Source organism: Scyliorhinus canicula, chromosome 4 (assembly GCF_902713615.1).
Source record: "Scyliorhinus canicula chromosome 4, sScyCan1.1, whole genome shotgun sequence".
In the NCBI taxonomy this organism is placed as follows: domain Eukaryota; kingdom Metazoa; phylum Chordata; class Chondrichthyes; order Carcharhiniformes; family Scyliorhinidae; genus Scyliorhinus; species Scyliorhinus canicula.
Window position 1 is genome coordinate 70879098 of NC_052149.1, and position 14192 is coordinate 70893289.

At 44.5% G+C, this 14192-nt stretch overlaps 1 protein-coding gene across 1 annotated transcript; it reads right to left on the reverse strand.

Annotated features, from left to right (window-relative positions):
* Positions 1–10239: 10239 nt before the first annotated feature.
* Positions 10240–12317, reverse strand: LOC119964660 (growth arrest and DNA damage-inducible protein GADD45 alpha-like). The gene is made up of 4 exons (XM_038794426.1): positions 12113–12317; positions 11708–11809; positions 11402–11615; positions 10240–10989 (listed from the first exon to the last, which is right to left on the reverse strand). Exons 1-4 carry the CDS (start codon positions 12151–12153, stop codon positions 10879–10881), a joined length of 468 nt encoding a protein of 155 aa, XP_038650354.1. The 5' UTR covers positions 12154–12317; the 3' UTR covers positions 10240–10878.
* Positions 12318–14192: the final 1875 nt, after the last annotated feature.

The following is a 14192-nucleotide window of genomic DNA, read 5'->3' on the forward strand; positions in this document are numbered from 1 at the left end:
CCCGGGTCACTGTCCATGTGGAGTTTTCATTCTCCCTGTGTCTGCGTGGGTCTCACCCCCACAACCCAAAGATGGGCAGGGTAGGTGGATTGGCCACGCTAAATTGCCCCTTCATTAGAAAAAAAGTAATTTGTCACTTTAAATTGTTTTGGGAGATTGGAACTATACTAGGTGCAGCTGTCACCATTTACACTTTTATCTGGCCCTGTACTCCAAAAGGCAACAACCCCACTTTCCCTACCACTCTGGCCCTGAGCAGCCAAATCTCGGCTGGTTCTCTCTGTAATCTTCCCTGCCTTCTCCAAACTTGGTTTGGTTGTGAGACCCACTTCTGTCTTTCTTCCCTTCCCATTCGACTTCTGACCATGCAACTCCACTTCCAAAACCCTCGTTTAACTGTCATCATCTTTCCACTCCTCGGTCAATATCCCACTTTCCCTCAAAACCACTGCTTTTACTTTGTCCTTACAAAACCCTTCAACTATTGAAAGATGATTTGATAGAAGTGTTAAAAATCACGAGGGACCGAGACAGACCAGATTGAACCGGGTCTGAAATTGGCAGACGGGTTAGGAACCAGGGGACACTGATTTAGGAAGAAGGGCTGTGGCAGGTGATTAGGATCACGGAGGCAATGCCTCATAGAGTGGTGGAGGCAGATAAGATTGTAGCTTTCCGAAGGAAATTATCTGAGGGAAATAACTTGCAGGCGCTATAGGGAAAGGAGGACAAATGGGATGAGCTGAGTTGCTCTTGGAGAAAGCTGGTGAGCACATGAATGGCTGAACCATTCTGTGGTTCTCTCCTTTCCAATTACATGCTATATATGGAAATGATGTGATATTTTAAACATATTGTGTAATGCCGCTTAATGAGGTACTTGAACATTTCACCACTTCCCAGCTCCAATACTGTATTAGCAGTGACTCAGTTGGATTCAACTCCCACTTCAGAGACTTTAGCACAAAACTCTAGACCAGGGGTGGGCAAACTTTTCCGTGCAAGGGCCACATTCAGAAATTCACAATTTTAAAGGGCCGCATAGTATATTAAGTAAAATAATTAATATTTTAAATAGCCAAAATAAAAGGTCTTTAAAGAAAAAAAGCACATTTATTTGAAAAACAAAGTAACTCAGTAAGTAACAGAACAATGTCAATGAGAATGATGCATCTGACTGCAGTCATTTACCAGTTTGTTGAAATCAGGTGTCAAGTTGCTTGTGCTGATCCTTAACACTGACAGAAGCACAGCCTAGCCGAGTCAACGATAAAAACGCGCGTAGTGGGGTGGATGAGTGGGGCTGCCTTATTGGTCGGTTTAATTGGGTGTGCGACCAATAGGAGTCCAGGTTACAAACAATAACATAGAACATAGAACAGTACAGCACAGAACGGGCCCTTCGGCCCTCGATGCTGTGCCGAGCAATGATCACCCTACTCAAACCCACGTATCCACCCTGTACCCATAACCCAACAACACCCCCCCCCTTAAACCTTACTTTTTAGGACACTACGGGCAATTTAGCATGGCCAATCCACCTAACCCGCACATCTTTGGACTGTGGGAGGAAACCGGAGCACCTGGAGGAAACCCACACACACACGGGGAGGACGTGCAGACTCCGCACAGACAGTGACCCAGCCGGGAATCGAACCTGGGACCCTGGAGCTGTGAAGCATTTATGCTAACCACCATGCTACCGTGCTGCCCTTATAATAATAAGGCTTATTGTTTGTAACCTGGACTCCTATTGGTCGCACACCCAACTAAACCGACTAATGAGATAGCCCCACTCATCCACCCCACTACACGCGTTTTTATGCGGCCCGCCAATGAGGTGCCCGGAATCATAACCGGCATTTTTGAAAAGCCGCCGGGGAAAAGCCGCTGAAGTAAATGCGCTTATTGAATAAGCGCATTTACTTCAGCGGCTTTTCCCTGGCAGCTTTTCAAAAATGCCGGTTATGATTCCGGGCACCTCATTGGCGGGCCGCATAAAAACCTTTGTCGGGCCGCATGCGGCCCGCGGCCCGTAGTTTGCCCACCCCTGCTCTAGACTGATGCTTCAGTTCAGTACTGAGTGATTGTTGCAGGTAAAACAAATGTTCATTTGAGGTCTCATCTGTGCCCTCAGGTAGGCATAAAAGATTTCATAGCAATATTTTGAAGAAGTTATTCCCAGTGGACTGGCCAATATTCATCCTTTTCTTCAATCAACATCACTAAAATAGATTATCTTGTCATCATATTGCTGTCCGTGGGTACTTGCTGTGCTCTAATTGTTTGTAATCGTTCTTGTATTGTAAGTGACTGCAGTTCAAAAGTACTTCATTGACTAAGGTGCTATACAAATGCAAGTCTCTCTTTTTCTACAGCTCTTTTGAATCTCTCAAATTACCAAAATGATAATGACTAAAATCACAAATCTCTGTGACTATAGTGCTTTACACCTGACCAATTTCTCAGCAATATCTAACATTGATAATGTCATCCCCCTCCAAAATCTCTCCGTTGTTCAGCTTCTGGAACTTCCCTTCCATGGTTTACTGCTACATATCTGAATGTACCAAAACCTCCGCTTCAGAAATGGTTTCTCTTTGCACTTAAATCTTCGAGTATCTATCCATGGCCCCTCTTATACCACCTCAACATGCTTCCCCTTGATGACATTATCCACAGGATTGGAGCCAACTTCCACATGTATCCTGCTTTGCAAGTTCTCTTGACCATTCCAGTCTGTCTTTATTTAGAAGCTGCTAACCTGATAACAGTCTTGGGTGAGTCTCGCTTCAAGCTCAGTTTTGGTTCAGACCATGCCAACCACACAAACTTCACTCTTTTGCCACTTAGACCGCTTGCTGCCTCCACATTCTACTTTACCAACAGGTATGTTTAAAGGGTGACCAACCATCCTGGATTTTCCAGGACTGTCCTGTAATTCAGTATTTTATCCAATCAGACATACCTGGGATGCGGCCATCTTCTGCAGCAGGTAGATTGGTGTTTTATGTTTGGGGCTGTCCAGCACCACCACATCCCCCACTCGTATGATCTCGTCGGCACCCCGTCGGGGCCATCTGGCCCCTCGAACCTGCTTCACCATTCAATAAGATCATGGCTGATCTTTTTGTGGACTCAGCTCCACTTACCCACCCGCTCACCATAATTTCTTTACTGTTCAAAAATTTGTGTATCTTTGCCTTAAAAACATTTACTGAAGGAGCCTCGGCTGCTTCACTGGGTAGGGTATTCCACAAATTTACGACCCTTTGGGTGAAGAAGTTTCTCCTCAACTCAGTCCTAAACCTGCTCCTTATTTTGAATCTATGCCCCCTAGTTCTAGTTTCACCCATCACTGGAAACAACCACCCTGATTCTATCTTATCTATTCCTTTCATAATTTTATGTTTCTATAAGATCACCCCTCATTCTTCTAAATTCCAATGCGTATAGTCCAAGTCTACTTAGTCTCTCCTCATAAGCTAATTCTCTCAACTCCGGAATCAACCTAGTGAATCTCCTCTATACCCCCTCCACTCCCAGTACACCCTTTCTCAAGTAAGGAGACCAAAACTGTACACAGTACTCCAGGTGTGGCCTCAACAGCACCCTCTACAGCTGCAACATTATCTCTGTTTTTAACCTCCATCCTCTAGCAGTGAAAGACACAATTCAATTTGCCTCCTTAATTACCTGCTGCACCTGCAAACCAACATTTTGTGATTCATACACAAGGACACCCAGGTCCCTCTGCACAGCAACATGCTCCATTTTTCTGACCATTTAAATAATAGTCTATTTTGCTGTTAGTCCTACCAAAATGGATGACCTCACATTTATCTCTTTTGTTTTTTTAATATAAATTTAGAGTACCAATTCATTTTTTACAATTAAGGGGCAATTTCATAGAATTTACAGTACAGAAGGAGGCCATTTGGCCCATCGAGTCTGCACCAGCCCTTATACAATGATCACCCTACTCAAGCCCACGTATCTCCCCTATCCCCGTAACCCAGTCACCCCCACTTAACCTTTTTTTTTTGGACAATGAGGGCAATTTATCATGTCCAATCCACCTAACCCGCACATCTTTGGACTGTGGGGGGAAACCAGACCATCTGCAGGAAACCCACGCAGACACGGGGAGAAAGTGCAAATTGAATTTAGCATGTTCAATCCACCTACTTTGCACATCTTTATGTTGTGGGGGCGAAACCCACACAAAAACGGGGAGACTGTGCAAACTTCACACGGACATTGACTGAGAGCTGGGATCGAACCTGGGACCTCGGCACCGTGAGACTGCCGTGCTAACCACTGCGCCACCGTGCTGCCCTCCAACCTCACATTTATCAACATTGAACTCCATCTGGCATACCCTTGCCCACTCATTTAAACTATATATATCTCTCTGCAGACTTTCAATGTCCTCTGCACACTTTGCTCTACCCCTCACCTTTGTGTCATCTGCAAAATTCTGCACATTGCTGTCCTGGTGAAGGCATGTGCAAGGTACCTATCATTTTGCCTGATTTCAGAATCTAAATAATGAGAGAAACGAAGGTTTGTTCCCATTATGAGAAGTTTTATAACACCAGGTTAAAGTCCAACCGGTTTGTTTTGAATCACTAGCTTTTGGAGCACTGCTCCTTCCTCCGGTGAGGGGGAGGAAGGAGCAGTTGTCCGAAAGCTAGTGATTCGAAACAAACCAGTTGGACTTTAATGTGGTGTTGTAGGACTTCTTACTGTGCTCACTGCAGTCCAAAGCCGGCATCTCCACATCACGTTCCCATTATAAAACGGGAGTTTTCAAAATGATGAGTTCAAATTCAGCTGTCCTGCACAAATTATGTATACCGATGAAAGCTTCAAAATTAGGACAGCTTCCAAAAATTAAAGATACTGAGGGGTCAACATCTACGGTGGTTCTCTCATTCGTCTCAATAACTATTGTGGAAGAGATGAGGAAACACAGGTGAAATGGGCGAAATGCCTTTCTGCCTCTTGGGCTTCCTCAACTTTTCTGGCAGAAGAGCGAAAATTCCCCCATGTTAATTTGGCCCCGCTGTTCAACTGGTAGCCAATGTTGTTCCCTTGTTTAAGAAAGGAAGCAGGGATAATCCAGCAAATTATAGGCCGGTGAGCCTGACATCAGTGGTGGGGAAGCTTTTGAAAAAGATACTGAGGGACAGGATATATGCACATTTGGAGGAAAATTGGCCAGTTAGTGACAGGCAGCATGGTTTTGTACAGGGAAGGTCATGACTCACCAACTTGATTGTGCTTTTTGAAGAGGTGAGAAAGAAAATCAATGAGAGAAGGCCTGTGGATATCATTTATATGGACTTTAGTCAGGCGTTTGACAAGGTCTCACATGGCAGACCGGTACAAAAACTAAAATCACATGGGATTCGGGGTGGGCAGCCGCGATGGATGCAGAACTGGTTTGGTTATAGAAGACAGAGATGAGCGGTGGATGCGTGTTTTTCAGAATGGAGGTCAGTAGCTAGTGATGTTCCGTAGGTATCAGTGCTGAAACCTCTGTTGTTTATAGTATAAAAATGATCTGGAGGAAAATGTGGGTGGTCTGATTTGTGGATGACACAAAGATTGGTCGAGTTGCTGATAGTGCCGAGGATTGTCAGAGGATACGACAGGATATATATAGATGGATTGGAGACTTGGGCACAAGAAATGGCAGATGAAGGTTAATCCAGACAAATGCGAGGTGATGCATTTTGGAGGATGAAATCTAGGGATAAATTATACTGTAAATGCAGACACCTTAGGAACATTAACATACAGAGGGATCTGGACGTTCAGGTCCACAGTTCCCTAAAAGTGGCAACACAGGTGACCAAGGTGATTAAGAAGGCATATGGCGAGTTTGCCTTCATCTGCCGGGGCACTGAGTGCAGGAGTTGGGAAATCATGTTGTAGCTATATAAAACTTTGGTTAGGCTGCATTTGGAGTATTTTTTTTTATTTGTGATTATAAATTTAGAATATCCAATTATTTTCTTTCAAATTAAGGGGCAATGCTGCATTTGAAGTACTGCACGCAGTTCTGATCACCACACTATCAGAAGGACGTGGAAGCTTTGGAGAGAGTGCAAAGAAGGTTCACCAGGATGTTGCCTGGTCTCAAGGGTGTTGGTTATGAGGAGAGGTTGAATAAACTAGGATTGTTTTCATTGGAAAGACGGAGGCTGAGGGGAGACCCGATAGAGGTCTACAAAAGTATGACAGGCATAGACAGAGTAGATAGTCAGAGGCTTTTTCCAAGGGTGGACGTGTGAATTACAAGGGGACACAGGTTTTTTTTTAAAAAATACGTTTAGAGTACCCATTTGTTTTCAATTAAGGGCCAATTTAGCATAGCCAATCCACCTACCCTGCATAATTTTGGGTTGTGGGGATGAGACCCACACACACAGGGGGAAAATGTGCAAAGTGCACACGGGCTGTGATCCCAGGCCGGGATCGAACCCAGGTCCTTGGCACCATGAGGCAGCAGTGCTAATCACTACTCTACCGTGCCGCCCTGAGTGGGCACAGGTTCAAGCTGAGAGGGGGAAAGTTTAAGGGAGATGTGCGGGGTAAGTTTTTCACACAGAGAGCGGTGGGTGCCGGGAACATGCTGCCAGAGGATGCGGTGGAAGCAGGCACATTATCAACATTTAAGAGGCATCTGGGGTGCATGAATAGGGAGGAAATAGCAGGATACGAATGGAGTAAGGGCAGTAGGTTTTGTTTTTTAGTTAGGGCATCATGATCGGCAGAGGCTTGGAGGGCCGCAGGGCCTGTAACTGTGCTATACTTTTCTTTGTTCTTTGTTCAGTGTGGGTGGACAAGAAGCATGATTGGTAGTTGCTGAAATAAATTGATGCTGTAGTATTTCGAACACACTGGTTTGTGTGAAATTTGACACGAGCCAGCTTATTTGCATTAATAGTTTAAATTAAAAAGTGCGCAGAAAAATTTGAAAAATAGCAGAGAAACATAAAGGATTGGCACACTCATGATGGCATCCGGTCGCTCATTATTTTTAGTCATACTTAAAGAATGACTGCTTAGGAGAGGTACCGGAAAGGTGCAAGCACATGTGGAGCTATAGCTCAATAAGAGCAGACAAATTAGAAAGAAGACATATGCCCAAAAACCATTGGCTGTTGATCACTTTGAGGCATACTGAGATCATGAAAGACCCTTTATTAAACGTCTTCAAATGTGTTAAAGTGATAGGAATTAAAGCAAACCAACATTTAAGAAGTATAATGTAATTTTTATGAGTTATATGCAATTGCGTCAAATTAAAACTTAATTTCAACATAATTCAAATGTATTTCTTCCCGGGCTTGTGTAATTCTAGCCAACATGTACTCTGTGTGGAACAAACTATGCTGCTGATGAGGAATATCCTTCTTGGGCAGTGCAAGCACTTGCAGTTCACACCTACTACTCATGCAGATACACCTAGGCTGAATGGAATGCAGGATTTTCCTTGGCTTACCTCCCTCCTGCCTATCCCATCCTGAAACCAATTACTGATAAACTGCCGCTTTTAATAGCAGTTTTAACCCAGGGGAAATGAGTCACAGAGAATACATTCCTCTGAACCGCAGCACTGTGTTGGAATGCAGGTAAAAGGACAAGGTTCTAACTCATTTAATATTCAGGTGCCCGCTCTGAATTAATTTCTTCTGCTAGGCTTTGACCTATTTGTATCTGTCCTGTATAATCTGCACATATATCACAGCTACTTATTTGACCCCTTTTCAAATTGCTTACCCAGTAAACGCTCAAATACTATCAAAAATATTTATTTTGTTTTCCTCATCAATGATGTCCTCTCTACTCCTGATGTGGGCTGCAAAATTAGACTCCGTAGCACCTATATTGTCTGTGCCACAGGCGCTGTTTTGTGTCCAAAATGGCAGCTGTGATGTGCCCATGCACCTCTGATATGCCCACATTTTGGTGAGGAGTGTGGTACTGGTGCCAGGTTTGTGCACCAGACATGCAGAGTAAGCAGATCGTAACATCATTCAGCGTGCGACACTGATTTGACTCTTTGACCATCCAGCCAATGCCTCTTTTAACTTGACACAGCTGCATATGCATTCATAAGGACTCCCCATGCAGTGGCATTTAAGGGAATCATTGTTCTCCTCATCTGACTCCTCTACAGCAGAACCCATGTGACCACACCCTCTGGCAAGCTGGCACCTAAAGTACCCTTTTCCCTTCCTCTGGCTGCAGGCCACTCGTACCCAGTGATTCAGGTGCAAAGCCTACTTCTAAGCTGGCCTATAAAGTATGTGATGCACCAATGATGGTGAGCATTGGCTCCACCATTGGGGTGAGGATACGTAACTGCTGCTACCTGCAATGTGTGCCACCTTGACCTGCAAGAGGAAAGAAGTGTATCATTATAGCTGACAATATGTACAAGCTGTGAGATGTGAGTATGAAGGTTGCAGCAGTGCTAAGTGTGTGAAGGTGGGGTAAAGCCAGAAATGCAAGGTATAAGTCACATTTGATAAAGAGATTGTTGCTAGGTGAGTGCAGAGGGTGTGGTTAATTGAGCAGTATCTGAGGTGTGACCAGACATTCACTGACCTTGACCATTCATGTAAAGCGATTAAACTTTTTCCTACAATACACCTGGGTCCACAGGGCTACATTTCTTGCATTGACAACGATGGCTGTCTGGTCCCACTTCCTTCACAAAGTCAATTTGGAGGGCTGTCTGACCCACTTTGTGTAAAGAACGACTCTCCTCCTGTACACCTCAAGTGTCAGACTTTAGTGTTGCTTCGGAGAGCCCCTGAAGCACACTCTCTACCTTATTGCATTCTCTTCACTCTTCTTCCCTTAAGGAGGTGCAGTATGGCTTTAAGTAGTGGTAGGCATGCATGAATTTGACTCCCTTGTTGTAGTGTGCAGCCACTCAACAGAGTATTTATATTGAACTGCGTAGTACTATCATTTAAATTGGCAGGCAGCATGAAGTTTGATGCTGCCCAAATCAGAAGAAACGATGGTGGATTCATTTTGCATCATGATCCTCATGGCCATTTTTGGGGCTGTCGAATTTTGTCCATTAACTTGCTGAGGTATAAGTCCTTATGCATCCTCTGGAAATTCTGCCATATTACATGTGATTATTGGCAGAAAATGTCAGAAGCTATTTGACCCCAGGCAATTATAGCAAAAATGTGAATAAAGGAATGCAGCTGAACATAAAAAGTAAATACTGGGGATACTGGTAAACTGAAATAAATACAGAAAATGCTGGAAACAGTCCAGTCAGGCACCATCTATGGGGAGCCATCTGTAGGGTTAACATTCATTCAGGTTGATGACCTTTTGTCAAGGTTCGAACAAAAGGTAATTGATCAGAAATTTAAACTGTACTTTCTTGCCTCCAAAGATACTGCTTGAACAGCTAAGCATACTAGTCCTCAGCGTACAGGTACATACAAACAGTTCCAGGAGTGGTTACTAAACAGGGTGGGAACACAGGCTGAATTTTCCATACCAAATCCTGGTGTTCTGTGTGGTCAATTGTAGCATCTCTTCTTCCAAGCATGCTGTCAGTTAACACAGACTGAAGCTGAACATGCAGTCTTTCATACAATTATTTGCTATCTTAACCAACTGGTCAAACTAGAAAATCTGCCAATTTTACATTCAGCAGTCTCTTCACAGGACACATGGTGTTTGGAGGTATAGATGTAACATTAATGAACATAAGAACATAAGAACTAGGAGCAGGAATAGGCCATCTGGCCCCTCGAGCCTGCTCCGCCATTCAATGAGATCATGGCTGATCTTTTGTGGACTCAGCTCCACTTTCCGGCCCGAACACCATAACCCTTAATCTCTTTATTCTTCAAAAAACTATCTATCTTTACCATGAAGTGGTGTATGTGCATCAAGCCATCATCTTGCAGAAGGAAATAATCACAAAATGCAAACGTGAATGATCACTGCGCCTGAGTACTCAACGCGTCTGCACAGAGCAGTTGTGTGGTTTTTACGTTGCTTCTTTGTACAAACATTCCCTTGACATTGGAGAAAACCCCTGGTCTGAATAAAATGTTTTCACTGGAGTATAGACCCTAGTGAAAACAGGCTGAAATTAGAACATGGACAATTCTACTGCATTGTGTTGTACTGTTTCCAATTAAAATCCAGCAATACACCAAATAAAATTACATTTAGCAGTGATGTTGGTAATATATTTTATTAACTAGTTTAAAATTATAGTAGATCCCTTCAGTTAGCAACATAAATAATAAAAAGTCCGTTTATATAAATCGCTAAATAACTTAGATAATTTCATACTAAAACAAAACAGCAAGGAAAAATTATATTTGCATTAAAGCACAATAAAAATCCTTAACACATTAAGCTTTTATAAAACTTTCTCCTCAGGTCCGTGACATCTTGTAATTAGTGAACAATACTGCATTTTCACAACTAAATGAAATCAAACACTTCTGTTATCCATCAGTTCAGTTTTGTCAAAACAAGTTTTTTTTTAGTTCCAGTTCCCGAAATGGAAAGTTGCAATTCCCCCGCAATTTTTCCGGCAGTTACTCTCTTCTATGAAACCAGCTCACCCTTGACTTCAGTTCCCGTCTGCTTACTCATCGCCACTGTTTCCAGGCACAAACTGAAGCTGAGTCATGGTCCAACGTTCAGAGAAAATAATTACACAGAGTCGAAACTCCACTCTAGCTCGCCCTCAGCAACAAAAATCAACCTTAATTTTGCAGTGCCAAGTTTTCGGGCAGCTAAACGAGAAAATCTCCTGAGCATTTCCTTCGAAGTGAATGCAACTCTTAAGTTTGCGATCAAACGGGATCACCGTTCGGGCAGGTTGATGATTGGGACCCACTGATCCAGATACCGACTTTCCTTGCAAAAGCAGTTGACTTTGCTCAACGCTGCATCTTTCCACGGTGCAGCTTGACTCTGAAATAAAGAAAATCATCATGCTTTTCATTAACTCTGTCTCGGTGATTCCACATATGACTAGCCACAGATATGTCATTCTAAGAGAGGAGCCACATTACGCCATCTATTGGTGCAAAACCTCAAAAAGAAACATCGCTTCATCTCCAGGTATCGTCTACTTTCTGACCGCAAGAATCAAAAACCAGTTGGGCTTCTTTGCAATAAATCCTTTTGTCTGCTTCCAGGGAGATTGTACTCGTTAATTAGCAATAACCTGGACTTATTTCAATCAGTCTGCGAACAGCGAAAGCGCGTTTCAGCTTGTCCATAAATTGCTTCAGATTTCTGTCAAGTTTCTGTTTTCAGCTTGGTGACAGTTCTATGCCTCAGCTGTTGGGTCTGTCATTATTGTTATTTGAGTAATACTTACTGTGACCAATATGCAATGGAGATCTTTGGGTTCGCCTGTGCCATCTATCCCGCCCAAGATCTTAGCCAGGCGGTGGGTGTTGTTCACCCTCATGATGTTGATGTCGTTTTCGCAACAAAAGGCTTGGATTAGGGTAAAATGAATTTGCAAAGCCACGTCCAGATCGCCCCCTTCGTCCGTGGCAAGCAAACATAAAACAACATTGTCAGGATCCCTGTCGAAAAGCAGAAATGAAATCCGTCGGTTTTGAAATTATTAATTTTTTTTTGAAACGTGTGGGAAGTTTAGTTCTTGATGGACACTTACGCGTTTAGAAGTTTTGCTGCCTCATACACTCCAACTGTGATGCAGCCCTTCGCTAACGCGGAGCTCAAAACTTCTTCCAGAGCTTTTTTTACCACATCCATCCTATCAGCACAATCAGAAATAAGGAGACTATTAGTTTCCTCATCATAAACAAGAACAGGATCCAGACACTAGCTATTCGGTGTCACAGTTGCCTCAAGCAAATGCAAATTTGTGAGCTTCATCTTTAATCAAGAGAAAAGTAAACGTTTTAAGCGACGGTCAATGCAAAATAAAAACCGGAATCGCAAACAGACCATCCATATCAATCGGACGTTGTTTCAGTTATCCCCCCCCCCCCCCCCGCCACAAAAAAAGTGGCTTAGTTTAAAATGCAATCGATTAGTTTTGTAGCATTATTTTTACCTGTCTGTTTTCTGATCGCCTGTGAGTTCTTCAAAAGTCATCCTGTTTGTAGATTTGGGGGAGTTACTCGGGTTGCTATAGATAGGGATTTTTGTTTTGCAAATAGTGCACCCAATGCACTCTGCCTGCTGCTGCCTTGCGGCTGTGCCTGCCCTCTGTCAATCCAATCGCTGCTGTCAGCTCCGGCACTCACTTCAGCCCTGGCGGCGAGGGGGTGGGGCAACACGCCGGGGCAGGGCGTCACAACCCAACCCACCAACCCCCACTCGCATTCCCTCCCTCATCTGCATAGGCGCTTCGCCATTGGTCGCTGTGCTTTATGCTAATAGGCCCATGACTCTCTGGCTGACCTGCTGGGGACAAAGGGTCAGCCCGGGAAGGGGGGCCCCGAGGTGGTAGGGCAGCCCGGGGTGGCAGGGCAGCCCGCGGAGGGTGGTCCGGCGGAGGGAGCAGGGCAGCCCGGGGAAAGGGAGGGAGCAGGGCAGCCCGGGAGGGGGGGTGTTCAGGGCATCCGGGGGGCAGGGGCAATGTAGCCCGTTTGGAGGGGGGGGGGGGGCAGGGATACTCTGCCTCACTCCCACATTTCATTGGATCCTGCTGTCTGTCAAACAGCGCCCATTCCTCTTGTGGCTGTTCGTCTTTGCAATTCGCTGTCTTGTTCCCTGAAATTGTACATAGAAACGGCGGCCTTTACGCTTCATTTAAAACGAACTGTGAATAAAAAAAGATGCGTGCGCAATTTGCATATACAATAAACAAACCTCCCATGCAACCATCTATCTCCAAGGGCGAGGGCAACAATGTTTATGAGAATGTGATCGGCTCCACATTCACTCAGATCTCGTCACCTGGATTTGCACACAATGGTCATTCCTTCACCATTGCTGGGTCAATATCCTAGAAATTCCTACATTTCAAAAGTACTGCATTGATTGCGAAGCACTTAGGGGCATCCTGAGGTTGTGAAAGAATGTGCATTCGTCCAGTGCCTTTTACGATCTCAAGATGTCCCAAAGCACTTTGCAGTGCCGCCTATCTGTACAGCAGCCTTAAACAGCAGCCAATGTGTATTCGGCAAGATCTCACACATAGCCGTGTGGTAAATTAGTTGAGGGATAAATACTGACAGAGAACAGAGAGAACATACAGTGCAGAAGGAGGCCATTCGGTCCATCAAGTCTGCACCAACCCACTTAAGCCCTCACTTCCACCCTATCCCCGTAACCCAATAACCCCGCCTATCCTTTTTGGTCACTAAGGGCAATTTATCATGGCCAATCCACCAAACCTGCATGTCTTTGGACTGTAGGATGAAACCAGAGCACCCGGAGGAAACCCACGCAGACACGGGGAGAACGTGTAGACTCCGCACAGTGACCCAGCGGGGAATTGAACTTGGGACCCTGGTGCTGTGAAATCACAGTGCAATCCACTTGTGCTACCGTGCTGACCAGGGCACAGTGACATCAACATGGCTCCATATGGTGCAGGGCTGTTAGGCCTGTGGGCTGCATCCGGCCCCTAAGGCCCCTCTATTCAGCCCCCGTGCCAGTTTTCAAAATGCTGGGGAAGGTATGGTTGGGCAGTGGTTAGCACTGCTGCCTCACGGTGCCAAGGACATGGATTCGATTCCGGCCCCGGGTCACTGTCCGTGTGGAGTTTACGCATTCTCCCCGTGTCCGCGTGGGTCTCATCCCTACAACCCAAAAATGTTGCAGGGTGGGTGGATTGGCCACACAATATTGCGCCTTAATTAGAAAAAACCTGAATTGAGCACTTTAAATTTATAAAAAAATAAAATATCCTTGTGAGGTTAACTAGTGCTGTGTTTTTTTTCACTCATTTGTCAGGGGGGTTGTGCACCAGGATGAAATATTAAAAAGAGGCAAGGAGAGAAGTCTGGGAAAGGCAACCAGCTCTAAAGAATAGTTCCAAAATAGGAGGGGTCGGATAGGGAAAATTAAAATAAGTTTTAGATATGTTTGGAATGTATGTCCATAAATGTACAAAGGAGTTAAACCACGTAACATAGTGGCAATAATAGAGGCCTGGTTTAAAGAAGGGATGGATTGGAAACTTC

Bases quoted from the DNA above. Each gene is read 5' to 3' on its own strand.
- LOC119964660 (XM_038794426.1), bottom strand. From the start codon at position 12,153: ATGACTTTTGAAGAACTCACAGGCGATCAGAAAACAGACAG. The intron at 11,616-11,707 runs GTAAGTGTCCAT...GCTTTTCGACAG, and splicing joins GCAGCAAAACTTCTAAACGC to GGATCCTGACAATGTTGTTT. The intron at 10,990-11,401 runs GTAAGTATTACT...TCTTTATTTCAG, and splicing joins TCCATTGCATATTGGTCACA to AGTCAAGCTGCACCGTGGAA.